General features: G+C 39.0%; 2 protein-coding genes across 9 annotated transcripts in view; one reads left to right on the forward strand and one right to left on the reverse strand.

Moving 5' to 3' along the window:
* LOC118212180 (probable E3 ubiquitin-protein ligase HERC1) overlaps window positions 1-9,791 on the reverse strand; it is a 65,860-nt gene extending 56,069 nt beyond the window's left edge. For all 8 annotated transcript variants that reach the window (XM_035389829.1, XM_035389830.1, XM_035389833.1 and 5 more), the window contains exon 1: window positions 9,475-9,791. The gene's annotated coding sequence lies outside the window, so the exon portion shown is untranslated. The remainder of the gene's footprint in view (window positions 1-9,474) is intronic.
* A 3,367-nt stretch (window positions 9,792-13,158) lies between these two features.
* Window positions 13,159-16,346, forward strand: esm1 (endothelial cell-specific molecule 1). Its single transcript, XM_035390307.1, has 3 exons — window positions 13,159-13,701; window positions 14,950-15,108; window positions 15,395-16,346. The coding sequence occupies exons 1-3, from the start codon at window positions 13,395-13,397 to the stop codon at window positions 15,481-15,483; spliced, it is 555 nt and encodes a 184-aa protein (XP_035246198.1). The 5' UTR covers window positions 13,159-13,394; the 3' UTR covers window positions 15,484-16,346.
* The last annotated feature ends 279 nt before the right edge of the window (window positions 16,347-16,625 follow it).

Raw genomic sequence — 16,625 nt, forward strand, 5'->3', positions numbered from 1 at the left:
ATTTAAATCATAGGCTACCTGTCACCAAACTGTGCTTTTGAAGAAAGAAAGGCTCACAGCTCAACAGTTTGTGCCTGATTTGACAAATATTTCTGTACAGTACTGTTGTGAAATTGACTCAAAATGATAGAACACTTTCCTAATAAGGATTAAAACATTATAACGCTGACATCATTGTTTAACGAACACAATGAGACTTTATCTGCCTTTGCGTTCTCCCGGCACGTAGCTTCACAGCTCTGACACCAGCAAGCCCAGCGACCCTGCGTGTGATAGCCCCGCCCACAGAGCCCATGAGTGGGTGGGGCTCTCTCTCGCTCTCTCTCTCTGTCTCTATCTCTGCCTCTCCCACTCTCTTTATCTCTCTCCGTCTCTCTGTCTCTCTAACTGATTTTGATTATCAGAGGGCTGCATTGTGTGCCAAATAACACTCTGTAGTTTTAATCATTTGTTTTCCCTTTGTTCCGCTCTGGCGCACGCCAAAGATTTCTCTGTTCAGGGAAAACCCTGACTGTGCAGCTGAAGCGCTTCAGACGTGGAAGGGCACCATATGGGCAATGCAGATGGAGGCTTTTCTCTGTGGATCTTTCAGAGCCACAATGTCCCCTCGCCCGACTCCACGCTGGACGTGACTCTACACAAAGTGAGGCATGACAGAGTGTGTCACCGCTCCTTACGGGAAACAGGGCTACTGTGACGGACAGGCCTCTGCACCTTACAGGAACCAGTAACAACACCTCAGAGAGAAGCCACACTGCTCACCTGCATCCATCACCGTTTACGATCACCGATAGAACAAGCATGAGCAACAGTGTCCTATAGAAAAGTGTACCGCACAGTTACTTCATTTCCTTTCATCTGAAATTGGTTTTGTTAGTTTGAGTCATTTGTTCCTCGCATCAGGAATATAAAATACTAAGGAATGGAGCTGTATACATCTACAGTTAATAATGTGCACACGTTTTCGTAAAATTTGGCTAAATTTTCATCAACAGGAGAGACTATAGTAGGCTAATGCTAATAAAAGAAAATCTTGCCACATAAACAAGTAGCCTACATTGTGATAAATTGCTGCCAATCAAAAAAATAGACACGTATTTTCACAAAATTTTAAACTGCCCTGTCCATGTCCAACACATCTGATCCATATGAAATATGTTTGACACGGCAGGGAGGATTCTCCTGTAAGTAATAATGCACTGCAGCATCTGGATAAACAGGAATAAGAGCCACACGGGTGGCAGGGGTAGTGACAGACAGATTACATGGCTTCATTATAACAGGAGCACTGAGCAGGGACCATTCATTTCCCCAAGCAGCGCACAGCTCTTCCCACAGGAGGACAAATGAGGTCGTTGAGTCCAGCATTGTGACACGATAAGCAGCAGAATTAACTGTAATCTTGCACCGCACGCCTCAAAGTGGGTAAAACTCTCAAGCATGTATTTCATATTCACTAGCACTGAGTTTAGAGTCAGTGTGACTCAGTCATTTAGATGTTGCCTTTTTTTTTGTGTGGGGGGCCAGTGTTTGGCACTGGAGATAGGCCTATTTAAAATGACTTCAAAGTTATGCTCCCTGTCCCCAAGTAATAACAAGACAACAAAACAAATCACAAAGCTTACTATATGGTATTTCTGCAAATGCTGGATTATTTTATTTCCAGGTAAGAGCATATTAGAGATACAATGTAAAATGTTTGCTGCCTATTTGCCTGGTATACACTTTGGTAAGCTCTTGAGACGAAATAAAATTTTCTACTACAGTACAGCACTGCTGGTTTGCACTACAGTTCACAATCTCACCAAAATATTACGCATGATAGGCTGGTTGATCAGGTTCAAAACCCCCTCTAGGCCAAAGTCTCGGGCAGAATACGAAATGACATGACAATATTCCCAACATGCAATGTGGCACTAAACCTAACGTACAACCTTTAAGTCCATATAAGTTAATAGCTTATAAAAATTCCTTCACGTTATACATCCTAAAAGGTATCCTCGCTCGTGTAACTGATAAGGAGGGACGCTCGCCCGTTGTCTAATGCACTCGTGAAAATAAAGTGTTTATGTTGCGGAGCTTTGCTGGGCCTGGCTGGAGCGCGCTGCGCTGGCTCTGGCGGTGATAGTAGCGTAACCCGATCCTGGGGCGGCAGAGGACCCTCCGTTTCATTTATAAATAAATCCTGCGATACCGTCGCGTCCGCGGCGCTCAGCTGTTCGCACGATCACATGCCTGACGCCGCACGCGCTCCCTTAACCCCCTCCTCCCCACGGCCGCTCCGCGTCGCTCCTCACTACCGCCCCCTATCACGCCGTCCAGAAGCCAAGAGAGACGAGATTCAGATCCATCACACTCTTAGCCACAACCACTAAGGGAAGCAACACTTACGGTTACGATGACCGAAAAGGCTTGTTTTTCATAGTTGTAGTCACCCATTTTAAAGACAATAGTTGCGATAAGTAGGCCTATGTCTTTGCGTGGTCTTTTTAAATATACTGAAACACTGCTTTATGACAGTGTCACATTGGTCCATGGTTAAATACTTTAAGAGGAGTCCTTTTACATGTAAACACAAACCATGCTCCACATTAAGATTACGTAACATTTCAGACTGTGGGTCTTACTGGCCCGGCTCTCTTTTACTGAGCAGGCGCTGATGCTAACGTAATGAGCGGCAGGCCCGTGCTAATCAAAGCCGTTAATAATGTGGCCCAGGGCAGGACACATTCATTCAGGGCCGCCCTGAAGAATCTGCTCCACCTCAGTTTGACCCAAACTACAGAAATTCATGCGTCATGAGCCATAATCATTTTCAGTCATTTTCTCACAATGACTAACAGAAACTCTGTATGCAAGCAGGAAATGAGCAGAAAGCTACCAGTACTAACAGATGTGACTTTATAATGCTCCCTTTATAACCATTCCCAGAGTTTAGCTAAGGTTCAACAGATCCCCAAATCATTACATCATATGTAGGGGAATTTGTAAATACCTTGAAAAGCCAGATTAAAAACAGTCAATTACAAATGCTCAGATTTTGAGAAAAGCATACATTGCTACACCAAGTATGCCTTTTAATGTGGAATACTACCAAGCAATTAGCTCATGTTATTTTCATTCATATCTCTTAAAGGTGTAGTATGCACATTTGTAGGTAAAATCTTCTTCACAACCCAACAGATATCAAAATTAAAAGTTCTCAGAAAAAAATCCAGTCTCTCCGACTGCCCCAGGCCCTGAAATCAGCCAATCCAAATTTTACCACGCCAGAATCGTATCAACCAATCAGGACAGCTCTCTACCCTGCCTGCCCGTCAGTCAAACCTGCTGCTCGTTCACAGCATTGCCAGAGCAGACAGGGTGGGAGGGGCTACAGTTACTGCAGATAGCTAAAGCTAAAGCTAGACCTTGAAACGACCTGAAACTCTGGTGCTAGCTTGTCATCTTACATTTAATCATCTTACATTTTAAACAATATTTTACACTGAATTTGACATGAAGACATACAGATCACGAAAGCCAATACATTTTTCAGTAAAATCAGATGAAACCCATTAGCTTGTAGTCCCAAAAGCAGCAGAGGTGATTGTGTGACTGCTGACAATAAGCTGCCTAGCTTCCAAACAATGTGAAACTCCAGTGCTGTCATCTCACGTTTAAAAGAAAAGATATTGTTCTGCTAAAATAAGATGAAAACTTGAAAACATTTTTGACAAACCTCAATTTATATTAAATTGGCCACAGATTTCCGACTAATTATGATAGCTAGACAGGGTGATAGAACAGGTAGAGCACGTGCACGTGTTTGGAGGGAGGGGCTTTTGGGGGAAAGCTGAGGGAACCGGGTGGGAAGGGGTGAAATGTTTTTTTTTCTTCTAAATCTAGCTCTCTCTTGCTCGTTTCTCCAAATGTATATACTGCACCTTTAATACAAATTAAATTTATGTAACATGCATCAAATGTCAATGTAGTGCATATTAGGTATTACAAAATCACTGTAATGCAAGTGTTGGGCTCAGCTGTACCATAAACATTGTAAGTAAGCAGATGCAATTTCTTAATTGCAGAAAGGATTAGATGGCAAACCTTAAAATGTAGTTAGCCAGGCCTACAGTATAGCAATTGCCTAGGACCTAAACTAGCCATATAGCATTAGCTTGGCTTGCATTCACATAGCCATTCTGTCTTATTATTAAAATAAACACACACACATACAGACACATCCTCTCTCTGTCTCATTATGTCAGCATCGCACTGTATCCTGCACTTTGTCCTCCAAGAGCAAGAGGAAACGCTAGTTCACCATGACTCACGGAACAGAGACCTGCTTCCAAATGCAGTAATATCAGCAGAGTTCTTAATCTGTAATTCATGTGCACATACACGTATACACACAGACACACATGGACGCACACACAAATGTAGTCAATAAATTCCTGTAGTGAACAGAGCAAAAATATACACAGCAATATATTATATATATATAATATACACAGCTTGTTACAATAAACAATTTTTCATGAATATATGTCCATTCCAAACGCACCATCAAATGTTCATGATAGAAAATGCACTGAGAAGTAGGCTACTGAATGTGGAGTCACCAGGAAAAAAAAAGTGAATAAGCTGCAATGACTGATGGTGACACACAGTACCTACCAAAAAATTGTCACGAAAAAATCACTTAATTCAGAACAAAATTCTTGGTTATAATAGGTAACAATAATCATCATCACCGTGGCAGAATGAAAAGGAGTGCTGATTCACACGTGCACATGACGAATGACGCGTGTTAGTGATGGTAAACTGTGGTGTGATGAGCAGCGGTGGCTGACATCATGTGCCTCTGGGGAGAACACCTGCTTATCAGTGCCCTGCCCAATCGATAGCCGAGATCACACGCACGGGGAATGATGAATACGGCTTCTGCACTCGGCCCCACGCGTGTGCCTGCGAACGCACTCCGATTACAGCCATTGTTTGGCTATTATTACAGGCACCTGAATAATTATACGATATCAGAGTAAATATGATGGGTTCATCAGTACAAAATAAAATGGTGCCATTACAGGTAGGCTAATTGTGGAGAACACTTGCGGTGAAACATAAACGCAGGTACCACATCAAGATGGAACTGAAAATCAAGAAAAATTGTGATCTGATTAAAAAATAAGTTCTTCCACTTCTATACAACGTTTATATTATAGCAATGTATTCATTCCATGTGGCTGATGTTTGTTCTAGTTATAAATTAAACTACCAGTTTACAGAATATGGTATGTCTGTTAGCATTTCAAATTATTATTATTGGACAGTTATTTTTCTTTTCCTGTTCATGGTCCCTCACAGCTCATGAAAACTAGCACTGCAAAGGAATCGGCACATTTTCAATTCTGTTTGATACCCACTATCTGCTTGTAAGAAGACTTCAATAGTAGCCTAACTGTTCTTGCTCATAATCACCAGAAACACAAGCTACACAATGTAAGGTGTTAAACCAAGGTACAATTACAGCATCCTGGCATGCACACAAATGAAAATAGTAATAAGCTTGAGCACACATTATGCCTACAACTTACAGAGTCAGAGCAAGTGTGCAATCTCAGCTAATTAAGCTATTCCAGAAAAATTCTATTCAATTCCCATGATCAGATTTGAGAACCACAGCTGTGCAGCCCAACTTTAGAGAATGAATCATTCAACACATTACACAAAATTGACACATTACAAAAGCTCCAGACTATGGGGCATCACAACAAAAGCCTATGATGAAGACAAAAAAGAGAAGAACCTGAAACATAATTGATATTAAAATTTTTCATAATATAGTTGTATATATAACAATATATAATTGATACTATTAAAAATGACTTGATTGCATGTCATTTTATTTGCATGAACATAGCTGAATTTCCTTTCAGTTACTTATACTTTTTAAGCAATGAAGACAAACTGAGAAATGAATCGAGAGGCTGATCATGACAACAAGAGAACTAAGTAACAAGAAAACTGAAATCAGTGGAATTTAGCTTCAATACAGCATTATACACATTCATCCAGCTCTGCGCACATCTGGGGACCCCTGTGTGCCTAACTGAGATAAGACTGCACACCTGCAGGATTAAGCACTGCTTGTCACCTACTTTTACATGTATATCATAAGCTTCAACCACATGCTGATTGAACGGAAGAAGCATCCATTACTGAACAATCAGGCGATTCATTATAAACAAACTTCTTTCAGAAACACTGAATCCATTCTGAATCCACCGCTGGGATCAATGTACGATGGTTCCATAGAGAGCCGGGTGAAGTGAACAGTACTTCACCAAAAGACCTGAACGCTCTGGATCAAATGTGAGGCGACGCCACTCACCGTCCTTCTAAAGGACAACTCTGCTATGCGGAACCATGACCCAGCAGAAGAGTGGACTCCGCCTGGCCTATGGGGAAACGCTGTCTAAAAGCGCTTCAGCAACTGACGGCCCAGCACGCACCGAAGGAATTTATTACACCAACTATACGGTTTCCTCAGTATAAAAATAACGAGAAGCTTCTTAGTGTCGCAGCTAAGGGCTAGGACATCTAGTGAGTATGCCCTCAAACTGAACAACCAGACACGTTGCTTGTGACAGATGGTGTCACAGTTAAAAGGCAGTACATTAATACGCATTAATATAAGAACAAGTTTTCAGGCCAAAATGTCAATGTTACAGTCAGTGTCAGCATTACAGTGTGTGTCACTAGACCATGAACTAGACCTGTCATGCTGCTGTGATTATTTATAATATGCAAGAATAAATATAAGTGCAGCTTAGGTTACATGTTTCTAATAATAATTTCAAATACTAAGAAGAGTAAATTATCGTTTTGGCCCACATTACTATAAGAAACTGAGGAAATCCAGACTCTTTAAAGGGAATACAGCACTTTATAACCTTATCTTATCATTTCATTCAACATCACAACTACATTTACATATACAGGTGTCTTGGCAGCCAATGTTATGGGATGGATCTTTTAGTTGTCTATTAATTCTGTACATTAAAATTAAAGTGGAAAAATAAAATCATATAAATCATATTATAGCCTAAATCATAATGATTATGCTAAAAACAAAATAGCAGATGTGTCTTCTTCAAGAAAAATCCCAGCAAAACTGTAATGCTGAAAAAAGGTTGAAGCAAAAAAACCAGGCTTACAAGCTTTTAAAAGGAATGTTGATGACAGATGCTCTGTCACAAATGTGATCTTTGCAATAGTGATGTTTTCAAAACAACTGCTTATGGAAATGTCTACAACACCACACTGTTTGAGCCAAAATGGCTCTGCACTACAACCATTCCTCTGCATCTTTCTTCAACTTTAAGCTGAACAACCAATAGCCCTAGCATTAAGAAGCGGTGGGATAAGCAAAAAAAGATCAAAGGAAAAAATAATTTTATATGACTGAAATGTCTTTATTCCAGATTAAAAATTGGGGGTTTTTTGTCTTGAAAAAATCTGTAATATTTCCTTCTCAAGATCCAAGGAGGACTGTGTGTAAATTCCAAAAATCAACAATAATGCAAGAATTCACTTCAGGACACCGAAAGGGTGGAAAATTACCAGTACACCAGCATGAAAATGGATCAATTAGATTCACTGACGAACAGGCCAAAATTCAGACAGTTCATATATAAATGGGCTTCTTACAGTAAATCATTTACCATAGATGTTAAAGTGTTGACTTAATCTGGCACTGAAACAATTAACCATTCAAAACTCCTGAAAAACATTTTTTGACACTGGAACATATTAGGTAAGTACATTAGCTATATTGTCAGAAACAAATCTTACTTATATAAACAGATTTTCAAATGAAATTATCTTGGTTCCAAATAAACAACTTACAGTACCACACAACTGAATTAGCATATTTCAATGGCTTCAATTTCAGGGTGTGTTTTGCTTTGTTTCTGAAAATTTCTGTGATAGTCTTATTTTTGATTATAACTAAAAGAACAAAGTACATTAGTCAAAAAACATCATTACTGCTTATACCACTGATCATAAGGGCTGAGGCAGTAAGGAAAGGCATCAGTCCAGATGCTCACAAAAGTGAAATTATTACAAAACAGGAAAGCTAATGGGAAATATACCATAATCTGAAATACACAAGCAGAAAATGAATTGTGATGGAATTGAGATGTAGGCCTGTTCACAATAACATAAATTATACAGATTAATGTATTCTGGTCAGAGTTGCATATTTTTTTAAATAATGACACGCTGGCTTTAAGTGAAATTCACCTGTTTCCACTCAACTTGCACCTTTCCCCAAAAATAGCTCAGCATGGGTGGCGGCACAGTACAGCACTGTCCAATCCCAGACTGAGATGTGCTAACCCTGAAGGGACCCAACCTTGGCTGATCATCAGACAGGACCCCGCAACAGCTCAACCGACAGTCTAAATGACAAATGTCTTATCGTTTACATTCCGGCATTTAGCATACGCCCATATCCTGAGCAATATACATACCTTTACATAAAATCCATTTATACAGCTGGATATTTACATACTCTATACAGTGGGATCTTATTCATTCTGCGTAGAGTACAAAACCCATTTTATATATATATATATATATATATATATATATATATATACTAATACAACAACGAGTCTTAATAGTTTATTATTATTACCTTCATTTCTAAAAAATATAAATATATTTTAAAAATATAATAAAAAAAAAATATTTCAAAATCTCCCTTCGTTGTATCAACTGGCTACATATGCAGGTTGATACATGACTTTAAGACTAGCAGAAATCAGTACAAATCCAGCCATTCAGGAAAGCAGACGCAGAAAATACCAATCAATCGTCAGTAATATTTTAAGACTATAGGAGTAGCTGTGTGTGTAACTAGCTTCACCTTGCAAAATATCTTCAGAAACATGCATAAAAGTAAATGCAATGAAGCGAAATTGGCTACCTGCTACACATAACATGCTGCACTGGCTACCGACTAGATGTGGATGTTTGCTTTAACATAGCTTGAAAACAATCATATTTTGACAGGTTTAGTGAGATTTTGTACAACTAAATTAGCTACCATCGCTCTAAAGCTAGCTGTTGTTAGCTCATTGTCCGCCTGCGAGCAGAAATATCGACTGGTTGCAGATTATTCTGATTACGTTATTCACAAATATTTTGAAATTAAATAGCTAGGTTGGCTAGGTAGCGCTCTTTGAATTGCTCAGCCGGCGCCAGTGTGATAGTTAGCTAAGCTAGCTAATGTGTGGAATAAATAAATTGTTAGCTAACTGGCTAGCCGATTACCTTTCTGGGAAAGGTGTCAGTATCTGTACGTCAGTGTAAAATAACGGAGCACACCAATAATAACCATACATGCTGACAACACTACGGGTCATTACATTAACCGCGGTGCAGCCAATGTTACTAGCGCGCAAGAGAACTCCTTACCTCTCTTTTCTGCTTCATTCACACCCAGCCTCAATAGTGCTAGCTGGTTAGCTAGTTAGCTAACACTGCTAGTCACTGCCCCTGCCAAACTGTACTTCAGGTAGCTAGCAAGCTACCTAGTTGCTAATAGTTCCCAAATGGCACTGTGGGAAATATTATTTTAAGTAAACACGACGCTTTGCCATTTAATGCTATTACGGTTAAAAAGAGGATTTATGTACGGTAGTTATAACAAGTCGGTAAACTGCAGTTGTATTCAGTAGCGGTATTCAACTCTACAGTTGTTGCTATGAAAAACAGCACAGCCCATCACGCATTGTGCGTACGAACGCTTATAGAAACGTCACGGCGTTGAGGCCGACAAAGGACAGCGCACAGCGAACTTTCTGCCCTCATGAGCTGATTCAGAATCAGCTTTCCCACCTCTAATCCATATCCTCAACCACTGTATGTTAGTATCAAATTCTGATTCAGAGTCAGCTTTTGGTAGTAGCCTAGGCTGTCTTTATTAAGCACCGCACCGAGCTGAAAATGTAGAGCATTGCACGTATCTTTGAAGGACAGACGTTATAAAATAGTCCCGGACAGTTAAATAACCCAAGACGTGCACTTGCAAGTCCAAAAAAGTCGTTAAATTTGGCGTGTTGCGGTGTCGTTATTTGTCTGATTACCAATGATAATTTGGTCATGATAAATTGCTAACTTGCTTGTAACCTGAGGCTAAATTATTTCAAGCAATTCTTTTATTCATTCATGAAATTGTGATTAATAACGAAAGGAGAGTTTGGAAAGTACAATTAACTTCAAAATGAACTTGAAACTCTGGATGGTACATACAACCTAAAATCAGGGAGATAGTGTGGTGTATTCTGTCATAAATATTTTTCCTCACTAGGTAAATAATCATCTCTATAAACTATCATTACTGTGTGTCAATTGTTTGAAGTGGGTTAAAATAATTAAATTGAATTATGAATAATAAAATAAATAATGCATCCGGGTGATATCAGAAGATTATATTGTCAAATGTATTTAAAACGTGAATTGCTTATTCTTAACATTTTATTTGCATAGATATTTGCGGTGTGTCTTATACTCTTATACAAAAGGAGAAAAAAGGGAAAAGTGAGTCTGGGGAGTGCTCCTTCAGAAAATTAAAAAATGTGATATGGATGGATAGCATGAGCTGTCACAGTGACCGATGGACTCCGTCCGACGGGCCCTTCACTTGACAATGCCTTTCTTAGTGCAGAATGTTAAGTGTCTCCTTCCTCAGCAAAGCAGGGCCAACAATCCTTTGTTGGCAGCAGATTTTCAGGAATTTACAGTCAAATTTTCTCTCAGGTCAGAAATGGTCAAGCTCCACAGGTATTATTTTTTGGCTGTTTATTTGTTTGATTTAGATGTTGGGCAATATTATATCACAGTACATTTCCTCTTCATTCATCTACTGCAATGTAACCTCTGAATGAAGATACACATCTACTTCCATATCTTCATTCAGAGGCTTTGTCTTTGGTGGTGGAATGGAAATGGGGTTAAAGGCTACTGGTATAAGATAGTGATCCCTAGGCCGATTACAAAGGAGATGCAAAGAACAGTGTATTTGAGAAAAGAATGTGTTAGCTTCTTAGTAGAATATATGGGACAGTCGGTAAGTGAAAATGTATTTTAAAAGCTTGCATGAATGCTCACTAAGTGTGTCCTGTCCTTCACATACAGCTATCTACAGACACTCAGATTTAAACTTTAAAGCGGGTGTCTATTGCATCAAAATATAGAAAGGAATTCTGCAACATACTGCAGAGTAACTGTAAAATTTCAATAATAATAATTTTAGAAAATACTTCCTAGGTACTACCACTTGGTACTACTTCATTTATTTGTTTGTTTGCTGTCCTAATCTTCACATATCCTTGAGCACATTAGAGAGAGGACAAAATTTCACTTCCCCTTGTGATCACTAGAGGTCATTCTTTAGCTGTTTTATAGTGCGCTTTGGCTAAATGACCCATGATTCATAAGTTGAAGTGTGTATGGTAGGCGTGATTATGTCTGTGTTTCAGGTCATGCAGGGCATCTCCAGGTTGCCGATTCTTACAAGAGGAATACCACAGAAAACCACAGTGTCTAAATACTGAGTCTGGGGCACACAAGAAGCCAGAGATGTACACTGTTTTTCTGGGGTCTTGTGGAGGCCATGCTGCTGTCACATACAGTAAAATAGAGTTAACATTATCAACATTATCAATACAATGTTATTGTATTGTTTGGCCGGTGGCATTAACCATATCCTATCCAGTGGTACATACCTAACCGGTGGTGGCACCAATGGCTTCACAGCAATTACATATGGTAAACACACCTACTCTTGATTTAAACCAAAATGCACACTTTTAAGTGAATTTAGAACATGCCAAAACAGTAATAACGACGTTCTAAACCCTCCATCTGCTGCTGTACTGCTGATATTGCAGCAGAATTAAAATTTTGATTCTCAGCCTGCTCCATGTGGTTCGACTTTCCTCTGGTCCTTCAACCAAACAAAAACTCTGCTGTGTTTCTTCCAGTGAAAATAAATTGGTAAACTTCTGCCAGTTTGCTGTTTACGCATGGCATTTGATGAGCCCTTGGCATGAATTTGGAGAGGACAGCCACAGATAGACTGGCATTAGAAATCACTTGAGAAGTGTACAGATTCTGGCACAGCTCCCTGCTATAACATAACAGCATCAGTGCAGGCTTGCCAGTGACGTTCCAGACACTCAGAGTATCAGATGCTGCATTGCTGCTTGGCCTGTAGGCATGGCTCATGAACTTGTCTGTCATAAGGGTGTTTGTTCCTCAGCTGCTGTGCTCCTTGCATGAGTGCAGCTGGCATCTCCGTTCCGTTAGTGGGATAACCTACAAGAGCAACTTGGGAGAAGAAAAAATTCTTAATTATAAAATCATAGTGGTACTTATAATGCTCATTCATTTGAATGATATTAGCATTTACTTCATTTTAAGACAGGAAGTGAGCAATATAAAATACAACTCTAATGTTTTTGTACTACTGTTTATGTATGGCACCTGTCATTTTAGGTCTATGCAATATAGAGATGGATTTTAAAACCTATTGTCTATACTCTGCAGCTCTAGCAGGTCTTGTGAAGCAGTACTCTGGTACATTGCTAACATTTAAAAAAAAACATTTCAGGCACAACACCTCTGTGAGTTAACTTATTTCACAATGCTTGTATTAAAATATAGTGCACATTACATGTTGATTGCTCATATTCTCACTGACCTTGACATTTTTTTGTACCATAAATTAATTTCAGGGAAAATATCTGCTAATTGACAGTTGTGCTAATTTTCATCAGATGTTATGGGTAATCAGAATCAGCAAAGTGATATAACTATAATAATACTTACCAGGTTTCATTGTGCTCAGCAATAATCAAATGTATCAATTAATATCCCGGGAGATTCTCAAAGCAAACTTTTACATTACAAATTTTTCAAAAACCCTAATTAATTTCCACATTAGTGTATTGTGGAATTTGATCTCCACACAAAGGTCAAGTGAGGAACCAGGAACTAAGGGTCAAGAGGGCAATCTTGCAGCAACCACACAAACAACCTATACATAACCGATGACATCAGGTTTTACGAATTTCAATTCCTGGATGACAGTTCAACGCTAATCCCACTTCCATGCCGGATTTCTAAAACAAGGCGGACAGGCTGGCAACTGGACATCAACACCGGATTGAGGAAATTGACGAGGGCAAACCATGTGCACAACAAACTTGTTTAAAACTGAAAACCATGTAACCTGATGTACTAATTCAGACCATCCAAGTTGACGTCGTCTGCTCCTCCGTGTAACAGCTTCTAGACGAACAATTAAACTGAGATTAAACATTCACTTTATCATGCATATTTTCCTTTTCACCGTATTTTTTGTGTTGGTGCTGCGAGAGGTAGAAGGCTGGGGGACGAGTGCCAAGTATGCGGTGAATTGCCCGGAGCGCTGTAATGTGGATTTGTGCGGCGGAACTCAAAGGTGCACACGGACGGTTCTGGATGACTGCGGTTGCTGTCAGGTCTGTGCTGCGGGCAGAGGAGAGCATTGTTACCGTACTGTCTCAGGAATGCACGGCGTGAAGTGTGGACCAGGACTGTTCTGCGAGTTCTACAAAGATGAGGACGACTACGGGGACGAGTACGGCATTTGCAAAGGTGGGTACTGCTACACTTCACCGCGACTCACCTGCAGTGCGCAAATAGATGCATGATTTGGCAATGATTTTTCGTGTGCCTGAAAATACGAACAATACGAAAAATATAAAATATAAGCCGTGCGTCAATATTAACTACATATATAAATTACACATAATTATTTTATTTTATGCTACTGTGCAGTATTCAGTATGAGCTGCTATCCCGAAAGTATGCGTTTGTCACCTACACATTTGCACTCTTACATCCTCTTACGATTTTATTAACCCTAGATATGTGTGTATCAGGAGCTAGGCTACAGGCACGATAAGTTACATTACTTGCTAAAATAACCTTAATAATGTAAATCTGCAGAACACAATTTTACTTATTCATTTTTCTTGATTAAACTGGCAGATAAGTTGATATCGCTCCAGGGGATTTATTTATTTATTTATTTATTTATTTATTTATTTATTTACACGCACGTAAACGTTCCGTGTTTGCGCACTTAAATTTGAACAAGGGGTAGTTTAATGTTGACACGGCTTGACGCCTTTACAAATGTAATAACGTAATTCGGTTTGTATCTTATTGTCATTTAAATAAATATATAATGAATGCTCGTAAATTCTCTATATTCCCTAAAAAATCTGAAATAAAGTGCCATCAAGGTGACATTTCTCCAAGTGTGCGAACACTTAAAATTTGTCATTTAAAAAATTGACCAAAATAGGAGGAAAATGTTACAATATTTCTGTTTGATATGAACAGTGCTATGTAGAAAATTCACCAGTTTCAAAATGACTAAGATGAGAAACTTACATCCTGCAAGTTTATATAACTGTTGACACACGCTGACATCCACTTTTGGACTGATAAGCCCCCTGACTTAATGTTAACTTCATTAGGATTTTCTAAATATTAAAATAAGAAATAATGTCTGAATGTACTGACAGCTCCATGCTTACTGCAGATTAGCTATAACAGTAAAACACAGTTTTGCCATCTACTCACCATCTGTTCATTTTGTATGATTTTGCAATTACACCAGTTCCTTCATGCAAATGGCCATACATGCATTTTTTTAAAGGAATCTTGAGACCAGCTGTCTTTCTGGATGCATCTCAAAATGCAACTGCTTCAGGATGACTATCCGAGGAAATAAACAATCAAGCATTTTGGAAATGGGTCATGATTATGCTTCCCAGTAGTTTCCTACTTGGAGTAATTCTGTAAACTTGTTTCCCTGCCTCTTCAAACTAACAGATTGCCTGTTCGGAACCTATGGGGTTGAATGCCGCAAAACCTGCAACTGCAAGGCCGGTGGCATCTGTGACAGGATAACTGGGGCCTGTCTCTCCTTCAAATTCCTTGCAAAGATGGCATCCATGCAGGCCAGCAATCGAAAGACTCAGCCCCTTGCAGGTAAGCGAAGTGACGCTTGCTTAAAATGGCCATTGTGATGCTAAATTATATTTAAAATTCTGATTGGTTCAATCTTCCTTTGTCAAAGCCTCCTAAGACCCAGAAATGCATTGTTGTCCACTGTAGGGGACATGAGTCTCTGGTTTCAATCTCAAGAACCATATATTTAACTATGCTGAGACATACTCTGCAGAGATTTTCAATATATGATATTTTGAAGGTATCTGCTTGGTGTAAAAAAAAAAAAGATGAAATTCATTGACCCAGTGTATCTTTTTGATTTCAGGGAATGAGGGATCCGGGGACAGCAGCAGTGTGAATGGAGATTTGATCCAGGAAAGATCCTCCACTCCAAAGTGGCTCAACCCACGCTGACATGCATTGCATAGATTTAGGTTATTCAGTGTAAATGTAGCAAAGAAGTAAATTAAATGACTTAAAAGATATATTTTATTATGTTAAAACAATGCAAATAATTATATTGAGAGTTTTATACAATATTATAGAATGTTGATTTCTGTTGTATTTGTGTTTTACGCCAAAGTGAATTGGTCCCCTGCTATTTTAAGCATTGTGTATACTAGCATAATTTTAATCTATTTACTGAATAATGAATCTTTGAACTGATTTGGTGGTCTGATTTTGGTTTCAGTAATGTTTCAAAACCTTTACAATTCTGTGTAAAATTGTGCACAACCTGGAACTATACTTTAACCTAATATTAATGTGGGTTGTTCTTGTCTCTGAATAACAACATAAAGAAAATGCTTTATTCCTTACTTACACGGTAGGTAGTCTTTTTTTACTAATTATTGCAGCTATACTGCACATAATATTGTGAAATTAACAAAATTAAGTCCATTAACCATAGGACTGAAATTTGCCTTGACTTTGTCTAATTCAGAGATTGTGTCTCTTAGACATTGCACTACACTGTTTCACAGTTACATTGTGTGTCATAGGGTGACAGAGCTGTTAACCAGGAATGGATTTCTCATGGTCTGTTCTAATGCATTGTTTCTCCATTGGATACGAAGAGAGTCAGACCAACTTGAAATTTCTGGGCCGTTACAGTGTGATCAAAAGCATTGGACTGATTTTAGCATTGCAGCAGTGCAGATGGTCTCACCTACCCTTACCAAAATTATTATGGACTCCAACAGAACTACATATTAGACTGCAAGTTCTCTACTCACAAATGTAAATGGTCTTGGAATAAAAGAGAAATCTTCTCAGAACTGGAGTGGCTGTTCAGTTGCTTTTTGCCATTTTGTTGCAGTGAAATGCCAAGTTTTTTTAAACAAAACTGTATTACCATTCCATTGTGGGATTTTTGTATTCGATCTTTGTTTCAACAAAAATCACAGTATTTTAACTTAAATTGCAATGTATTCTATAACTAAGGAAGAGACCAGACTGCCCATACCCCCCTCCCCCGCCCCCCCATAACCCCCACTGTTTTCCAATCTATCAGCAAGTGGAATGATGATAACAAATGGAAACGTTTTTGTCATTTA

Source organism: Anguilla anguilla, chromosome 14 (genome assembly GCF_013347855.1).
Source record: "Anguilla anguilla isolate fAngAng1 chromosome 14, fAngAng1.pri, whole genome shotgun sequence".
Lineage (NCBI taxonomy): Eukaryota > Metazoa > Chordata > Actinopteri > Anguilliformes > Anguillidae > Anguilla > Anguilla anguilla.

What these genes read in the sequence shown, in the direction of transcription:
- esm1 (XM_035390307.1), top strand. Translation starts at nt 13,395, where the DNA reads ATGCATATTTTCCTTTTCACCGTATTTTTTGTGTTGGTGCTGCGAGAG. An exon ending in CGAGTACGGCATTTGCAAAG is followed by an intron (nt 13,702 to 14,949) that starts GTGGGTACTGCT and finishes TCAAACTAACAG; the next exon opens with ATTGCCTGTTCGGAACCTAT. An exon ending in AAAGACTCAGCCCCTTGCAG is followed by an intron (nt 15,109 to 15,394) that starts GTAAGCGAAGTG and finishes TTTTGATTTCAG; the next exon opens with GGAATGAGGGATCCGGGGAC.